At 33.3% G+C, this 17,414-nt stretch overlaps 2 protein-coding genes and 1 long non-coding RNA gene across 3 annotated transcripts; 1 reads left to right on the top strand and 2 right to left on the bottom strand.

Moving 5' to 3' along the window:
- Positions 1 to 3,045: 3,045 nt before the first annotated feature.
- LOC25488733 (vicianin hydrolase) lies at positions 3,046 to 9,182 on the bottom strand. Its single transcript, XM_013603675.3, has 13 exons — positions 8,983 to 9,182; positions 7,959 to 8,028; positions 7,605 to 7,663; positions 7,420 to 7,495; positions 7,109 to 7,180; positions 6,908 to 6,995; positions 6,290 to 6,542; positions 5,616 to 5,731; positions 5,061 to 5,275; positions 4,935 to 4,966; positions 4,506 to 4,608; positions 4,299 to 4,407; positions 3,046 to 3,413 (listed from the first exon to the last, which is right to left on the bottom strand). The coding sequence occupies exons 1-13, from the start codon at positions 9,148 to 9,150 to the stop codon at positions 3,236 to 3,238; spliced, it is 1,539 nt and encodes a 512-aa protein (XP_013459129.1). The 5' UTR covers positions 9,151 to 9,182; the 3' UTR covers positions 3,046 to 3,235.
- A 1,696-nt stretch (positions 9,183 to 10,878) lies between these two features.
- On the bottom strand, positions 10,879 to 13,052 carry LOC112420351 (uncharacterized). Its single transcript, XR_003010360.2, has 3 exons — positions 11,941 to 13,052; positions 11,464 to 11,718; positions 10,879 to 11,394 (listed from the first exon to the last, which is right to left on the bottom strand). It is a non-coding gene; the product is annotated as an uncharacterized lncRNA (long non-coding RNA).
- Positions 13,053 to 14,932: 1,880 nt separating this feature from the next.
- LOC112420058 (uncharacterized) lies at positions 14,933 to 16,844 on the top strand. Its single transcript, XM_024778666.1, has 2 exons — positions 14,933 to 15,593; positions 15,736 to 16,844. Exons 1-2 carry the CDS (start codon positions 14,933 to 14,935, stop codon positions 16,842 to 16,844), a joined length of 1,770 nt encoding a protein of 589 aa, XP_024634434.1.
- The last annotated feature ends 570 nt before the right edge of the window (positions 16,845 to 17,414 follow it).

Raw genomic sequence — 17,414 nt, 5'->3', positions numbered from 1 at the left:
GTTTTTTTTTTTGGTGTCAATTAGATAGTTTAATGGCTGAAACTTATACATTTTAAATGTGAAGAAACGATGAGTTTGAGGTTCAAATCTCTACATTTATCATGTAATGTCTCTATCAAGTAAGTTAAGCTCATAGGGGTGTATTATGTTTTTTTTTTAAGTCATATATAACTAATGACATAGTTTACACATTTAAAATATGAATTAAATGTTGTAAATATATTCCCTCAAAAAAAAAATGTTGTAAATATGTGTTACGGGTTGTAATATAAATTGCACTGCACATGTTTTGTTCACGTGTTAGCATTCTAATCCAACGGTAAAACAACTAATCTACCCAAGCAAAGAGATCTGGCAGCAATAATAACAGTGTAAACAAGAGGGAATTGTTGGTGCAATTTGGTGCAAACATATATTTTCAGGAGGTTCATAAGTAAAAATTACAAAATAATAGGTGAGGATTGTACATATTGAGGGGTAGCAAGTGCACACCCTGGAATGAATGTGGCTCCACCACTGATTTTACCCATCTTGTTGTTATCAAAGAAGGAAGGATGACAGTGCAGTAATGTTTATTAGGAATCCTTAGGTTAGTGAACTAACTCTAAGTTATTTTGTTAGCCTACTTTCTCAAATATATTCACCCTTAATATAAGTCAAGTTATAACCCTGAAAGTCTTATAAGTGTGTAAATAATCTGATTTTAACTGTCTGTTTAGAATTGTTTCAAATTTATAGCAAGGTACATTCATGTGATGACTGGAGTGGGCAAATGTTGTAACCAGCCCTACTGCTTTAAGAGATACATACGTGTATCATGGAAAAGAGTATGGCTTAGAATATAGGTCACTTTTACCAAGTCGGGCCCGCTTGAATGTATTGTGGTAAGTTAGTTGTTCCTCTGCTATAAATGCGATGAATGATGTCATAAGCACAACTCCCGGAAAGGTATGTTTTCCTGGAAAAAAATGCAAAGAATAAAATATGTTTTTATTTAGTTACTTGAGGACAAGCAACAATTTAAGTTTGGGGTTGTGCTGACAGGTCATCTTACATTATTCTTAGCATGTTTTTCAATCAATTTCAGTAGGTTTTAGCAGCAAAAATGAGGAGTATTAAAACAATTGCCTATGATTTCGGGACTTTTGTAATGTTTTCTATATTTGAGTATGTAATTATAGTTTTCCCGAAACATAGCAATTTTAGGGGGTTTTTGAAATAATTCACGAACAAATCATGCAAATCGGCAAATCAATAACATCTGAAGAATTGTCAAGACTTTGGAAAGATCAAAACTAAAGATTCAAGAGGCTTCAGTAGACTTTACATAGGGAGGAATTATGTTCCTAAGTTCCGAGGCAAGTTATTTGAAGACGAAGACCTAAAAACGACAAAAATCGGAGAAACTGGGTCTGTGAAGCAAAACCATGCGCCTTGGGCATCTTGCATGTGCCTTGGACATTTGAAAATGTCAGGGGCGCATGCGTAACTTTATACGTTTTGTGGGTAAAGCCTGCGTTTTTAGCCCAAACCCAGTTAGAAACTCTCACTATAATTACTAGCCTTCCTCATTCATAATTGCTCGTTCAGAAAAAGTGTAGGGAGAAAACGTCTTTTTCTGCTTATTGGGTAAATCCGGCATTTTTAGCCTAAAACCAGGTGGAAACTCTCCAAATAAATACCGCCTTCCTCATTCATAATTTCTCGTTCAGAACTGGAGCAGTTCAAGAGGAATGCGATTCTAGAAGCTTCAGGAGGAGTTTTTCTATCTTCTCCTTGTTTTTCTAGGGCATGTTTTTATCTTTTAGTAATTTGTCTTTAGTTACAATGTGTAACTAAATCTTTTGAGGTTATGATTCTAAGATGAACTTCTATTTATTTTGTTGGATAATTATTTAATTTAATGTTGTTTATTTATTTATTTTCTGATCGCTATAAAGTTTTATTAGGTTAGAATTTGTATTGTAGTGCAACCCTTGTTTAGGCACTTAGGTTATAAGAGAGCCTAATATTGATGCTTATATCTTGATATTTATATCTGTCTATCTAAAAAGTAATTAGTTAAGAAACTAGACGAAATATACCGAAAGCGAGTAGACCCTAGCAGTATGTACTTAGGAGGTGACATTACTAATATGAGCAAAATCTGATAGGGCTGCCCGTTTGTAGAACTACCGAGAGGGAGAGTTGTTATGATATACCTAAGATTCATAGATGGGAAAACCAGTTAAGAACACTGGCTTTCATTGCCCTTGGAAATTTAGGAATTCCAATTTAAGTCTATGTTTCAATTACCTTTGAGAGAGTAAGACCTCACACGTAAGGATCACTGTGTGACTAGTAGGTGAAACTCAACATTGGAGGGATAGACCTAAATCAACTGAGAAAGTAAGGCCCCGCATGTAAAGATCATCGTGCGATCAACATGTGCAACTTGATGAACCGACTAGCTTAGAACGTCCCAACGACCTCATCACTTATATAGTCTACTTAAGATAAATAAACGCAACATGAACGTTACTTAATTCCAACAAATAAATAGGGGGGATTCCAAGAATCCTAACCGTTGCTTACTTTCTGCAACCAAAACAGGTAACTTGTTCTGTTGCAAACAAAAAAAATTTCCGTCTCCTATCCCTTAACTCTTTTTTTTTTAGAGTTTGTTAATCAAATAAGTAAAGCGAGTTGTTTGGATGAAACGAGAATCACGTGGATACAATACTCTACTTACACTTTATTGCTTAGTAAACGATTTGGTACACTTACCTAATCTGATCATCAGTACACCTCACATTCATTTCTTAAATCCAATCGCAAAATCCCTTCCACTGAATCCTTAACTTTTTTTTTTAAGAAGCAACTAAATCCTAAATCTTAACCTTCAAATTCCCTTAAATTTTAAAAAAATATTATAAACATCGTAATTTTTTATTGCAGAAACTAAATGACCATATAGGCATTCTTCATATAACCAAATGATTAAGCAATGAATAGATCCTTGATATCACTTATTTGACCACTATACCCCCTTAAGTTGCTAGAGAATGAAAGATAGTTGTTCCAACAATTTATTTCATTTATATTGACTCACTCATTTCAGCATGCCCTTAAGGTTTATTTAATTGGTATCACCAATTATCTCAATACATATGAGCGCAAGTAACATACTAAGGTGACACTGGAAATTCGACAAACAACAATGGAAAATCTTAGACATGCCAAATGAACATCAAATTTAGTGTTTTCCCTTGAGAAGGAACTTTTGCAGCCAAAAAGCAGAGTACTTGGGATATCTCTTCAATTTGTTAACGAAATCCACATAAATTATTCCAAATCGTACTGTGTACCCTGCATCCCATTCATAGCTGTCGGAAAATGACCATGCATAGTACCCCTTCACATTTGCACCATGTCTACAAGAAAAAGAACAAGACATTAACTACCATATTCAATCAATTCATTGTGAGCTTTACAATGTACCTGTTTTGATAAACAACTTATTTGTAATTTATAACACAAACATTTATTACGATAAGTGTTTATGTATAAGCTATTTTTATATCAAAAGATAAAATAAATTTATTAGTTTTGTATATGCCATAAGTTGATGGTTATGTGTTAAGAGTCTTATATCGGATGTGAGATGATCTGACAATATGTTTATAAATAGGGGTAATTCTCGCCTTACAAATCGGTTTTGTGGGGTTGTGTTAGGTCTAACCACGATTTCTAAGATGGTATCAGAGCCTCTTTAAAATCCATTAGGTCATCTGCTATCAGATTTCCTCAATCAGACCACCCACCATTTATGTCCACGAACCAAGCTCTATAGTGATGGCTGGTTGTGAGGGGATGTGTTAAGAGTCTCATATCAGATATAAGATAGTCATGACAATATATTTATAAATAGAGGCAATCCTCACCTCACAAGCCGGTTTTGTGAGGTTGTGTAGGCCCAATCACGATTTCTAAGATTATGAAAATTGTCATAAGTTACTTTTTTATTAGTTCTATCAAATAGACTACTTTTTTATTAGTTCTTTCAAATAGACTAAGAAACGTATATCAATAGATAAACTCAAATAAGTCAATCTAAACAGATCAAATTATTATTATTGTTTAATTAAAGAGTTTAAAGGAAATTCAACCAAGTAAATATTTGTTATGGTATTGTATAAAACAATATAATAAAGTAATATAGTATAATATAATTAGACAAAGGCATAATTCTAGTGCATATCCATTAAACTCTTGATTAAATATTTTGTTGAAGTAAAAAGAAATTGTTTAACTCATACTTTATTCCTTCAAGGAGGTAGTAGAGATGGTCATGATGGTATTTAATCCTAACACCATCTTTACGAGCTACATTGATTGGAACTGAGTCATTCCTATATGTAGCAATGCCTGAAAAATATTCATAAAACAAATTAATAATTCTACTCACTAATAAATAAAAAAATAAATAAATTATATATAAATCTAAAATGTAACTAAATATTTACCATTTTCAGTAATGTACACTGGTGGATTGTTGTATACATTTTTTATGTGTGTAACAAGATCATGAATTCCCTTTGGATAGACATAGAGCCAAGTCAAATCAGTCTGCACAACCAAAAAGTTTTGCTTGATTACCTTAGGTAAGAAATAACCCAAAACATTGTATGATATTGTTTACACTTTTATTAATGTCTATACAAAATATTATATTTAAGGATTGATTTCAAATTAAAGATTACAATATAGTTATTGTGGCTTCAAAGGTCGCATTTATCTGCGATTTGTTATGATATAGAGAATCACAACGTAACTGCAACTGCAATTTAAATCTTCGATCTATGGTGTGAAAAAATTGGTGTATACTACATTTGTGAAGAATCGAGAAGCAACAAAAAACAAACAACGAAATCACGAGGAAAAAAAAATCATACCGAGGGACCAATGGATACACCATTCTTCAATGCTGTGATCAAGTGAAAAATGAAATGCTTAGTTCAATGTGAAAATGCAATAGAAAACCTTTAGTGACATATTTTAGATTTTTCATAAATTCTTACGAGAGACAGTTGCTTGCATATCACTGTAGTAGTCCATGTTTTTATTTTGTGGTCCTTTGCTTTGTGCATAATATGTGGAGTAATAATTCACACCAAGAAAATCATAGGAATTTTTTATAATTACAGATTCAAATTTTGTGAATTTGGGGAGTCTTTTACCCAACAAAGATATCATAGATTGGGGATAGTGACCATATGTAATGGGATGAGCAAACCTGGAAAAAAAAAATTAACATGTTAATCATATTGTGTAACAAATAAAATTTTCTTGAAGATAGTTGTATAATGATCATTATTTATTAGTGTCATTTTTTTTAAAACTTGACATCGACCCAATGATCGAATAATCTGAGTGGTCTAATGTCACCCCCACTTATAGGACCCCGTTTAAAAGCAGGACAAAGTGGGTCTCAAACCAACGTCGCTGACCAACCCAATTGAATTTTTCTCAGTATCATTTTAATTAATAATAATATTTCAATTCCTGATTTTGAAAGGGAAAAAAAAAATCAATTTTCATAGTTTGCTACACTTTCTTAATTTGAAAATACATACCATCCAAAAAAGAAGTCAAGTGCTCGACCTGCAGCCTTTTTATCAGCAACACTATTGGAATATGGTTCAAAGAAGTGAGTCACTAAGGTCACTCCAATTTTTCCTTTTTGATGAGCCTATGACACCAAACATAAATTTCATAATTAACATAAGAAATATGCTATTTTTTATCAATTTCATCAATTGTAGTATATAACAAAAATGTTAACAAATGTAATATTAGTTCTGATATTATCACAACTACCTATAACATGCAATTAGGACCACATAAAATTTATTTCTCTCAATTTGTGTGTCTCATCCTTGTGCATGGACCACATCAATTATAATTGAGAATGATTGTCTACAATATCAATTATTGCAATGTGGCTAAGATTACTATTTCAAATATCATCTTAACTAGGCAAGAAATTAGACTAGCTCATGTGTTTAATTTGAGTTGTTTATATGAATATTTTAATATTTTTTCATCACATTTATAAACAACTTTTGTTTTTTCAAATTCATTAAATAAATGATATGTTTAGACTATAATATAATCCTGATACGTTAGTTATTTAATAAATCTAAAAAATTAAAAATTGTTTATAAATATGATTAGAAGGAGTATTATTGTACCCTATTTGTTTGTGCAATATATAGCTACACATTTTGATAATTTTGAAACCAATTACCTGATATTTTCTCTTGTATACTCTGACTGCAGCAGCATGAGAAAGTATCAAGTTATGAGCAACAATGTAGGGCTCTGTACTTGAGTCACCAGTAGTGCAATTTGCAACATATTTAGAACATCTACCAGGTGCAAAAGTACCACCATTATATCCATTGATGGTGTATGAATAAGGTTCATTAAGTGTCACCCAATGCTTAACCCTATCTCCAAATGTCTTGAAGCAAAAGTCAGCATAGACTGCGAAATCCTTCCTGTTTTATCCATTAAATTAAGAATAAGTTTATATATTAACCTTTTTTTATAGTGATGACCGGAATTCGAACCTCAGACCTTGCATATATTATGCATTGTCCATACCAACTAAACTAAGCTCACGAGGATAGTTTATATATTAATTTATCCATGTGGGCATAGCTCGGTTAATTGAGACGATGCATTATAATATGCAGGGTCAGGGTTCAACCTTAAACACCTCACCTATCACTTTGAAAAGTGAATTCTAACTAGTTTGTAAACTATTTGACGAAAAAAAAATTATACTAACATTTTTATTTCACTTAGTAAGAAAAAAACTATTTTATTTGGAAAGGAATTAAGATATTAGGGTGTTACTTACGCTATATTTTTATTTAAAAATCCCTTATATTCATCTTCAAGAGCTTGTGGGAGATCCCAATGAAAGAGAGTTACAAAGGGTACTAAGCCTGCCACCATATAAGCCAAAAAATGAGTTCTCAAGGAGAATTAAAGAATTAATTAATAAATTAATTATTGAAAAATGGACAAATTAATAAGTAATTATATAAGAGGCTTTTACCATTTGCTAGGATCTCATTAATGAGATTGTTATAGAATTTAACTCCTAGGGGATTGACTGCCCCCTTGCCCTCTGCATATGATATCATTACACACTTAAAATCATATAAAACATATTTGAAAAATTAAACTACCTAAGAAATTTTGATAAGAAAAATAATGAAATTTGCCTGTCACTTAGTGACAAGAGATTTAAGGATAATTTCATTTTTTTAGGTACAAATTATGTAATTTAACATTATACTAGGAGTAGTCAATTTTTGTTTTTTTACAAGAATTATGAATTGTCAATTATATATTTGTTTATCTTACTTGGGAATATTCTTGACCATGAGATGGAGAATCTGTATGAGTCCAACCCAATTTCTTTCACCACCTTGAGGTCTTCCTACACAATAATTGAAGTTTATGTTTAAATCTTCCTTTCAATATATTTATTATTTATTTATTTTTCGAAGAAACAAGACAAATTATTAAATTTTTCAGCAACTGTGTACCTTGTATCGATGATAAAAATCAGCTCCTACATTACCACTGCTATGGTCCCAAATCTTATCTGCTCAACCAAAATAGAGAGAAATTTAATTCTTGTTAATAAGAACTATGTATGTGCTTAAAATTTTAAAAAATAGATCGATAAATTTGTCTCATAAATATTATACCAATGAAAATTGTCTCATAATACAACCCAAATAGGAAAATGGCTAAATAAACATTTGATACGTATGCAAGATCGGGAGTTCAAACATGCAATCTCACATTATTTGCACTTACTGTGTATGAGATTCACCGGTAAACTTTTTAGATATAAAGAAATAAATTTTAGTGTAAAAATTATAAAAAAAATTTACTTGGATTTTGTTTAGTAAATGTGTCCCATATACTTGGTCCTCTCCCATCTATATCTGAAGCTCCTTCTACCTGAAAAGATAGCACAACAAAAATAAATGGTAAATGATTCATGCTTACTTTTTCTCCAGCAGGAAAACATAACATCAAGGTCCTCTATCATGGTCATTTGGAAGGCGCAAAACTCTCGTATTTTTTTTTCAACAAACGATTGTTTCTTGATCATTTGTTTGATAGGATTTAAGCTTCATTCTCGGTGGTGGTTGAAATGTCAAAAACCAACTTATTTTATGAATTTTAATTTTTTATGGTTTAATCCGTTTTGTTAGCCTTTTTGCGTGAATGGTTCTTATCATTTTTTAATATATTCCTTTTATCTTCTTTAAAAAAAAAAAATCAAAGATTGCAATATAGGGCAGTAACATCAAGATATTATGTCTCTACGACAGGAACATGGCCACAGCATCAAGAAGTGCAATACAGCCACTTTTATAATTGCAACTATGACTGTAACATCAATTTCCAACCTTGTATGATATGTAGGAAAATTAAGGCCATTTACTTTCCTAAAGATTTTTTTTAATATTTATTTTTAAAAATTTGTGTTAATTTTAAATTATTAAATAAGAAAGTAAAATATCCATAAATTAAAAAATAATTTATTAGTCTATACGTTCTAGCTCAACTAACAAATGCAAAAATTGCAAGGTCGGACGTCATGACCCGAGTTTGAATCTGAAACCTCACAGTTGTGTGAGTTTAATTTCAATGGCTTACCACTTTATCTAAGACAAAAAAATTGTCATTTTCAAAATTTCCAAAAATGTTAGATCTATTTTAAATAAACAGAAAATCACCATGAACAGAATCTAAGTTCAAATAATAATAGCAAAACACTGCAAATAAACTGGCCCTTATGTTGGAATATGTATTAACAAGGAAATGAGTAATTGAATACATTGTTGCTAATGCTATCTATGTGGTGGTCCATGTAACAAAATAAATATACTATGTGATGGTATGAACCTGGTAAGCAGAAGAACCAATTCCAAAGAGAAAATCATCAGGAAAAAGGCTCCTATTGAATGAAGCATATTGACTTGGTTCTACTTTTTTTGGTTCAGTTCCAGTGACAACAGCCAAAAGGGTAGCTAGAGAAAAAAGATAGAGAAGGGAAGGACCTATAGCTCCCATGGCTGCAAATTGTGATGTCTAAAGATGAAGTAGTGACATCTATATAAATGCAAGAAAATGGGCCATGATTTTTTAATGGGTTAGTTATGTCGTTTAATCATCACAATACATATTGACCCTATGTATTTGGTTGTCTTTTATCTCTATTATTTTTAACTTTTTATGACTTACAAACATCTACAGATTTTGATATGAAAATATATTATTTTAATTTGCTTAACAGTGAATGATTCTTACCTGAAAACCTTACTGATTGAATATAGAAAAATGCATGAAGGAAGCACGACAGTTGTGGGGATAACGGATACGTGTCATGAGAACATATTCTTTTCCAACTATTTTTTTATTTTTATTTATTTATTTATTGTTTTTGTCAAGTAGTTTGGTAGTTAAAATTCACCTTTATTTTTAGTGAATAAGTGAGATGTTTGAAATTCGAACTCCGGCCCCTGTATATAACAATGCATGCCTCTGCCAACTGATCTATCCTCAAAACTAATCTTCTATCTACTACAATATATGAAAAGAGATGTCATCTTGAACTTTGCTCGGTTGGTATGGACGATGCATAATATATGCAAGGTCCAAGGTTCAAACCCCGACCACCACAAAAAAAAAAATATATGAAAAGAGAAAACTATCAAAATTACTTAAGTACCCATACCCCAGTTTTCTCCCTAACTTTTTACGACACCTTTGAAGGTTAACTTTGTTATTTTATCATATTTTCGGTGCCAATTTTACATAACTACCGAGCTTGTGTTTTTTGTTCATGTTGTTTTTTTAACACTATTAAGGATATTATGGTCATTTGCACTCATTGGTGCACATTATCAAAAACAACTTTATATTTACTTTCTGCAAAACAAACACAACAGCTTTTCACTTTATATCAAACCAAGTTTTCTTTATATTATCACTTCGTTCTGTCCAACAATTCAATCTACTACAATATATGAAAAGAGATAACTATCAAAATTACTTAATTGTACATACCCAATATTCTCCGTGACTTTTTACTTCACAATTAAGGTTAGCTTTGTCATTTTATCATATTTTCGTTACCAATTTACATAACTACCCAGCTTCTAGTTTTTTTTCCTGGTGTTTTTTTAACATTATTAAGGATATTATGATCGTTTGCACTCATTAATTCACATGATCAAAAACAACTTTGTATTTACTTTCTGCAAATAGACACAACAACTTTTTACTTTATATCCAATCATTTTTTCTTTATATTGTCATTTCATTATGTCCAACAATTCAATCTATCTACTACAATATATGAAAAGAAATAACTACCAAAATTACTTAAATGTCCATATCCCAGTTTTCTCCCTGATTTTTTACTTCACAGTTGAAGGTTAACTTTGTCATTTTATCATATTTTCGGTGCCAATTTTACATAACTACCCAGCTTTTGCTTTTTGTTCTTGCTATTTTCTTAACACTATTAAGGATATTATGGTTATTTGCACTCATTAGTTCATATTATCAAAAACAACTTTGTATTTACTTTCATCAAAAACAAACACAAGAACTTTTTACTCTATATCCAACCATGTTTTCTTTATATTGTCACTTCATTCTGTCCAACAATTCAAATTTCAAATTTCACATTTCATCAACTCCTACATTCATTCTTGCATCTTCTTTCTCATCTTCTACTAATGATTGATTTTCTTATACATAAAAAGTAATAAATTAATAGAAATGGGATGAAGATGGTGGTCAACAAAATCACAGGTGCCAAATTGCTTTCCATTATTTTCTTGTTCAACTTCATCACACATTCAAACTTCTTAAAACCACTTTTATAAATAAAATCTTCTTTTTATTTTCCACTTTTATTAACATTTTAAAACCATGGGTTTTGGGGATTCTTGTTCAGATTCATCTTCAGACTCTTCGACATCTTTTTTGTGACCATCCATCCACATTGGTGTCAGTTTGCTCCTCATCATCATCAGAGATTGACCCATGAGTGGTGTTGCCTTTCCCACTTTCGACTAGAGATGGACCCCCTTCGTCTTCCTCATCAGTGTGATGCTGATCATCTTCAATACTTCTGGCATTTGAATCTTGAGAATGATCAGAAAGGGTTCGTTCTGGATCTTCATCATTTTTTGGAGGGCTAGACTTGACCACTATATTGTCTTCGAAAATAGGCTCAATCGATTGATTGAAAGTGGAAGGAGGAGTCGTTTATTTGCCCGTTTCAGCATTGGTAACCTCAACACTCTGAAATAGCCAGAAATAGTCGAATTTAGTAAAAAGGTTATTAAAAGAAAAAAAGACAAGTAAAAATACCTTCGACACGTTATCTTCTACACAAGAGTGTGCATTGGCTGGTTTTTCATCCTTGCGACCTCTAATTTTCTTCCTTGCAACCTTCACGGATGTCTCTTCATTAGTTGTGTTTTTACCAACGTTTGGATCGTCTTGAGAATTTTCGACAGAATTCCACTCACTAGTGTCCCTAGATTTTTCTTGAGCATGTTTTCTCTTTTTCTAATTCTCAATCTGAATCTCAGGGGCCTTGGTAGCTTTAGGTGAAACATCAGACTGTAAGGATAAAAAAATTGTGTTAGCAAATTTTGAAAAGCAAATACCAATGTATAAAAGATATGGAAGACTTATGTCTTCTTCACTTTGCTTTGTCTTTTTCGAGGAAGGTTTAGAAGGATAACTTCCTTTTATTTTTCAATCCTGTTTGGAAACCATTCGGTTAATAGGAAATATATGTCGAAAGAAAAGATATAAAGGAATTCGAAAGGATTCAGTTACTTCTTTTTTCTCTGACTCGGATATTTTGCCTTTCTTTGAGAAATTGCTAGGCTTCGACTTCAATGTTCCCTCTACTCATGTGTCAGCTTTTTGCACTGATTGTAAAGGTAAAGCTTAAAACATTCAAAGAAACAGGTAATTTTTTGTGTTAAATAAAAATGATAATTGTTATCCTGAAGAGTTAGTGAAAAGCTCTTACCTATTCCTATAGGAAATGTGATTCGAACCTGATGTAGGCCAAAATATAATTGACCTCTAAACTTGTATATGTCATGCTTAGTCGTAGTAATTTGCTTTGCTTTCTTCTTGATAAGGTTTTGTTTCATTGCCATCCAAGAGCCACACACAAATCATTTTGGATATGGTGGTCTGAGTGCTAGTGCTAGTTCACTAGATGGCAATGGTGGAAATTTAATTTTAAAGTATAAAGCAAAAAGATATTTATCGGTAACAAAAGGAGGAAATTTTGATGTTGGAATTTTTTCTAAAAGTTTTTCCTTTAAAGTTTTGGCAGCATAATAAACAGTCCGACTAAGGTTCAGACGATCATATATAGTTTGAAGTACTTTTGAAAAGCTTGGATTTCTCGAATATGTGTACCTTTTGGTTTCTTCGATTTTTTCTGCACATAATGAAAAGCAGAAATTAGTTCAGGAAGCAAAGTGTTTGGATTTACTCCTTTGCTCTTCTCGACAAAGTATCACCACCACCATCTAAAAAAGATTTTAGTACATTCATATGAAAGTTCAAAGGGGGCAGGCTTAAGAGTTGGAATATGTTCATCAACTTTTTGAAGGAGAGATCGCCACATAATTTCACCCTTAGGTTTCTTCAAGTCTTCTTTGGATTTATAAAGTGAGCTAGGACGAGTTTGTACCAAACCAAATTGTCTAGCCACTAAATTTGGTTGATAACCATATAACCCATAATAATTTGTCGAGTTAGTGGCTAATATCCTACTAGAGAGAAGAGTAGGAGTCAGATAAGCTTTCCATATAGCAGTTGTTTCCTCTTCATGTTCGACATCCTTTGCAGGGAATTCCCTAATGAACCATTCTTGTGCGCAACTTCTTATCGAAAATGGGGATAAAAAAGATGTGAAAGTATCACATTGTAAGAAGATATGATATGCCAGCTATGTTTATTTTTTTCTTATTTAATTTTATTTATAAGAAAGGCTGGCAATTAATGTATAGACATGTCCACATCAACTTTGATTGATCCGTCGAAATTAAGGGGAATGACTTTTGAAAAGAAAAAAAAAACTAAGGCTATGTTTGGCAAAGATAAGAAGCTAGTTTATAGTTTATAGCGGATAACTTATAAACTCGTCTAACAAAAAAACTCTGTTTGATAAGCGTCTTTTCATAACGAACTTTTAGCTTATTTTAGGAGCTTATAGCTTATTTTTTAAACACTTTCAAATAGTGTTTGAACTTATAACTTATTATTTCAAATAGCGTTTGAACTCATAACTTATAATTTATTATCATTGGTTCCATTTTTATCCTTATTATTTTAACTAAAATTCATATTTCAGACAGAAAGACAAGCTTTATGGAATGCTTTATCGGCACGTTTGGCTTTGTTGAGTGGTAAAAAGGTTTGTATTTGTGGGGATTTTAATGCGGTTAGAAGTGTGGACGAAAGAAGATCAGTAAGAAATGGATTAACGTCTGCAGATTGTGCTTCTTTTAACGGTTTTATTGATGATAATATGTTGGTGGATTTACCGTTGCATGGGCGCAAATTTACGTGGTTTAAAGGTGATGGGAGATCGATGAGTGGGTTGGATCGGTTTCTTTTATCAGAGGACTGGTGTGTTCTGTGGCCTAATTGTAATCAGGTTGCTCTTTTACGTGGTTTGTCTGATCATTGTCCTTTATTGTTGACAGTTGATGAGGAAAATTGGGGACCGAGGCCCTCTAGGTTGTTGAAATGTTGGCAGGAAGTACCTGGATATAAGAATTTTGTTAGTGAAAAATGAAAATCTTTGGAAGTCACAGGATGGGGTGGTTTTGTCTTGAAAGAGAAATTGAAACTTATAAAGAGTGCTTTGAAGGAATAGCATTTGGCTCATACGCATGATTTGGTTAGGAAGATTAAATCCTTAAAGGAAATGCAAGCTGTTTTTGATGCCAAGGGGGAAGAGGAAGATCTAGCTGAAGAAGAGATTGAGGAGTTACGTGGAATCACGACAAATATCCATTCGTTGTCCCGTCTTAATACTAGTATTTGTTGGCAGCAATCAAGACTTACTTGGCTTCGGGAAGGAGATGCTAATTCGAAATATTTTCACTCTTTTTTGGGAGGTCGGCGGCGTAGAAATTCTTTGGTGTCAATCACGGTGAATGGAGCCTTGGTGGAAGGTGTGCAGCCCGTTCGTCAAGCTGTGTTTTCTCACTTTGCGAGCCACTTTCGGTCGTATAATGAGCAGAGGACAACAGTGGATGGTTTACAGCTTAGAGGGTTGTCTTATGCTGAAGGGGGCGGGCTTATTAAGCCTTTTTCAATGGAGGAGGTGAAAGCAGCTATTTGGGATTGTGATAGTTTTAAGAGTCCCGGTCCAGATGGTATCAATTTTGGTTTTTTCAAAGATTTCTGGAGTGATATGAAAGATGATGTGATGTGTTTTGTTGGAGAATTTCACAGGAATGGGAAGTTATCAAAGGGTATCAATTCTACGTTTATAGCTCTCATTCCTAAGGTAGATTCTCCTCAATCTTTAAATGATTTTCGTCCTATTTCTTTGGTCGGAAGTTTGTATAAAATTTTGGCTAAGTTGTTGGCCAATAGGTTGAGACAGGTAATAGGTAGTGTTATTTCTGATGTTCAGACTGCGTTTGTTAAAAATCGTCAAATTTTAGATGGCATTCTGATTGCGAATGAGGTTGTGGATGAGGCTCGTAAGACTAAAAAGGAATTGTTGATGTTTAAAGTGGATTTTGAGAAAGCGTATGATTCTGTTGATTAGGGTTATTTAGACGCGGTGATGGCCAAAATGTGTTTTCCAACATTGTGGAGGAAATGGATTAAAGAATGTATTACTACGGCTACCACATCAGTTCTTGTGAATGGTAGCCCCACAGATGAGTTTCCTTTGGGTAGAGGTCTGCGTCAGGGTGATCCACTTTCCCCATTTTTGTTTTTACTAGCTGCAGAAGGATTGCATGTTATGATGAAGGCTATGATTGATGCAAATTTGTATAGAGGTTATTGTGTTGGGGATGGGAACGAGGTGGCGGTATCGCATCTTCAGTTTGCAGATGACACTTTGCTTTTAGGAGAGAAGAGCTGGGCGAATGTTCGCGCATTGCGGGCAATTTTAGTTCTTTTTGAGGTTGTTTCTGGGCTGAAAATAAATTTCCATAAAAGTTTGTTGGTTGGTCTAAATGTTTCTGACTCTTGGTTAACGGAAGCAGCGTCGTTGTTGAATTGGAAGGTTGGTACATTGCCCTTTATTTATTTGAGATTGTCGATAGGTGGAAACCCGCGTCGTCTGTCTTTTTGGGAACCTGTGTTTAACTGTATCAGATCTAGACTGTCTAATTGGCAAAGTCGATTTCTTTCATTTGGAGGTCGCTTGATTCTTCTAAAGTCTGTCTTGACCGCGCAACCGGTCTATGCTCTTTCCTTCTTCAAGGCTCCAGCAGGTAGAATCTCTTCCATAGAATCTATTTTATCTAAAAAAAAAAATTTTTTTTGGGGGGGGGGGGGGGGGAGTGAGGAACGTAGAAAAGTATCTTGGGTGAGCTGGCAGAGTGTTTGTTTGAGAAAGGAGTCTGGGGGGTTTAGGAGTTAGGCGATTGAGGGAGTTTAATGAGGCGTTGCTAGGGAAGTGGTGTTGGAGGTTACTTGTTGATCGTGGAGGGTTGTGGTATAGGGTGTTGGTTGCTAGGTATGGTGTGCGTGATGGGAGGTTGGAGGTTGGGGGCCGGAGTGGTTCTTTTTGGTGGAAGGAGGTTAGTAGGATTACAGAAGGGGAGGGTGGGGGTGGTGTTAGTTGGTTTGAGGGTTGTGTGGTTAGGTGTGTGGGTGATGGGGAGGATACCTTGTTTTGGCATGAGAGGTGGTGTGGTCGTGTCCCTTTCCAGATTTGTTTTAGAAGGTTATTTGATTTAGCTTTAAATAAATCCATTACTGTTAAAGAGATGTTTTCTTTAGGATGGGGGGAGGAGGGAGGGGGATGGCAATGGCGTAGGAGTTTGTGGGTGTGGGAGGAGGAGCTCCTAGCAGAGTGTAGGTTATTACTTGCTAACATTTCTTTGCAGCCTCTTTCCTATGATGTGTGGCAGTGGCAACCGGACCCTAGCCAAGGTTACACAGTCAGCGGGGCATATGCTATGCTTATTAATCAGGAAGTGCAGCAGGATGGTCTTTGCGAAGAATTGGTTTGGCACAAACATGTTCCCCTCAAGGTGTCTATTTTTGCTTGGAGGTTGATTCGAGATAGACTTCCTACAATGTCTAATTTAATATTTCGTGGTATCTTGAATTCAGAGGCATGCTTATGTGTAACAGGTTGTGGTTTCGTGGAAGATGCACGACATTTATTTTTGTCTTGCAGTTTCTTTGATTCTTTATGGTTTTTGGTGAGGTCTTGGATAGGCTTTGATGGTGTCGATCATTGTGATATATCAAATCATGGTGCTCATTTTGCATTTTACACAGGTGGTTTGAAATCAAGAAGATCTTTTCTTCAGCTTATTTGGTTACTCGCGATGTGGGTTATATGGAATGAAAGAAATAACAGGCTTTTTAAGCAAAAAGAAAGTTCCTTAGTTCAATTATTAGATAAAGTAAAGTATCACTCTTTGTGGTGGCTGAAAGCCAGTAAGGTTGTATTTATGTTTGGTGATCAGATGTGGGTGTCGAATCCATTGTCGTGTTTAGGCATTGGTTAACAACTTGTTGTATTTTTAAACTGTTTGTATCGTTTTAAGTTGTTTTTCGGTACATTTTGTGCTGAGTGGGCTGCTTTAGCAGTGTTAATATATTCCATTTTTGTTTGTTCAAAAAAACTTTAAAACTAAACGAACGGTAATGTACAACATATTTTTATATTTCAAGTATGCATGCTTCTGTTTAGCACTCGTTGAACATATTGCAGTGCAACGACACCATTTTATTTCATGTAATGACACATACAATTTTTTATATTTCCTAATTTATGAAAAAAAGTTCAATTTTTCTAGGTATATACTGACTACTTATTTTTGTTTTTTTGTTGTTTTTCTTTTAACACTTTTTTTTATCTTATCGATGATTTTTTTTTGAAGGAATCTTATCGATGATTATATTTTACTTTGTTTTTAGAATAAAATTTTATACCCTAATCATTCATAATGTATAAAATGTTTTTCTTTTAACACTTTTTTTTATCTTAACGATGATTATATTTTACTTTGTTTGTAGAATAAAATTTTATACCTTAATCATTCATAAAGTATAAAAATTGAATGAAAAAAATTAAA

Source organism: Medicago truncatula, chromosome 3 (assembly GCF_003473485.1).
Source record: "Medicago truncatula cultivar Jemalong A17 chromosome 3, MtrunA17r5.0-ANR, whole genome shotgun sequence".
Classification (NCBI taxonomy): Eukaryota; Viridiplantae; Streptophyta; class Magnoliopsida; order Fabales; family Fabaceae; genus Medicago; species Medicago truncatula.
This window is presented reverse-complemented; position numbering and strand designations above follow the sequence as displayed.

What these genes read in the sequence shown, in the direction of transcription:
- LOC25488733 (XM_013603675.3), bottom strand. Translation starts at nt 9,150, where the DNA reads ATGGGAGCTATAGGTCCTTCCCTTCTCTATCTTTTTTCTCTAGCTACC. An exon ending in ATTTACTAAACAAAATCCAA is followed by an intron (nt 7,664 to 7,958) that starts GTAAATTTTTTT and finishes TTGGTTGAGCAG; the next exon opens with ATAAGATTTGGGACCATAGC. An exon ending in TACCTCCTTGAAGGAATAAA is followed by an intron (nt 3,414 to 4,298) that starts GTATGAGTTAAA and finishes TTTTTCTTGTAG; the next exon opens with ACATGGTGCAAATGTGAAGG.
- LOC112420058 (XM_024778666.1), top strand. Translation starts at nt 14,933, where the DNA reads ATGGCCAAAATGTGTTTTCCAACATTGTGGAGGAAATGGATTAAAGAA. An exon ending in CTTCTTCAAGGCTCCAGCAG is followed by an intron (nt 15,594 to 15,735) that starts GTAGAATCTCTT and finishes TGGGGGGTTTAG; the next exon opens with GAGTTAGGCGATTGAGGGAG.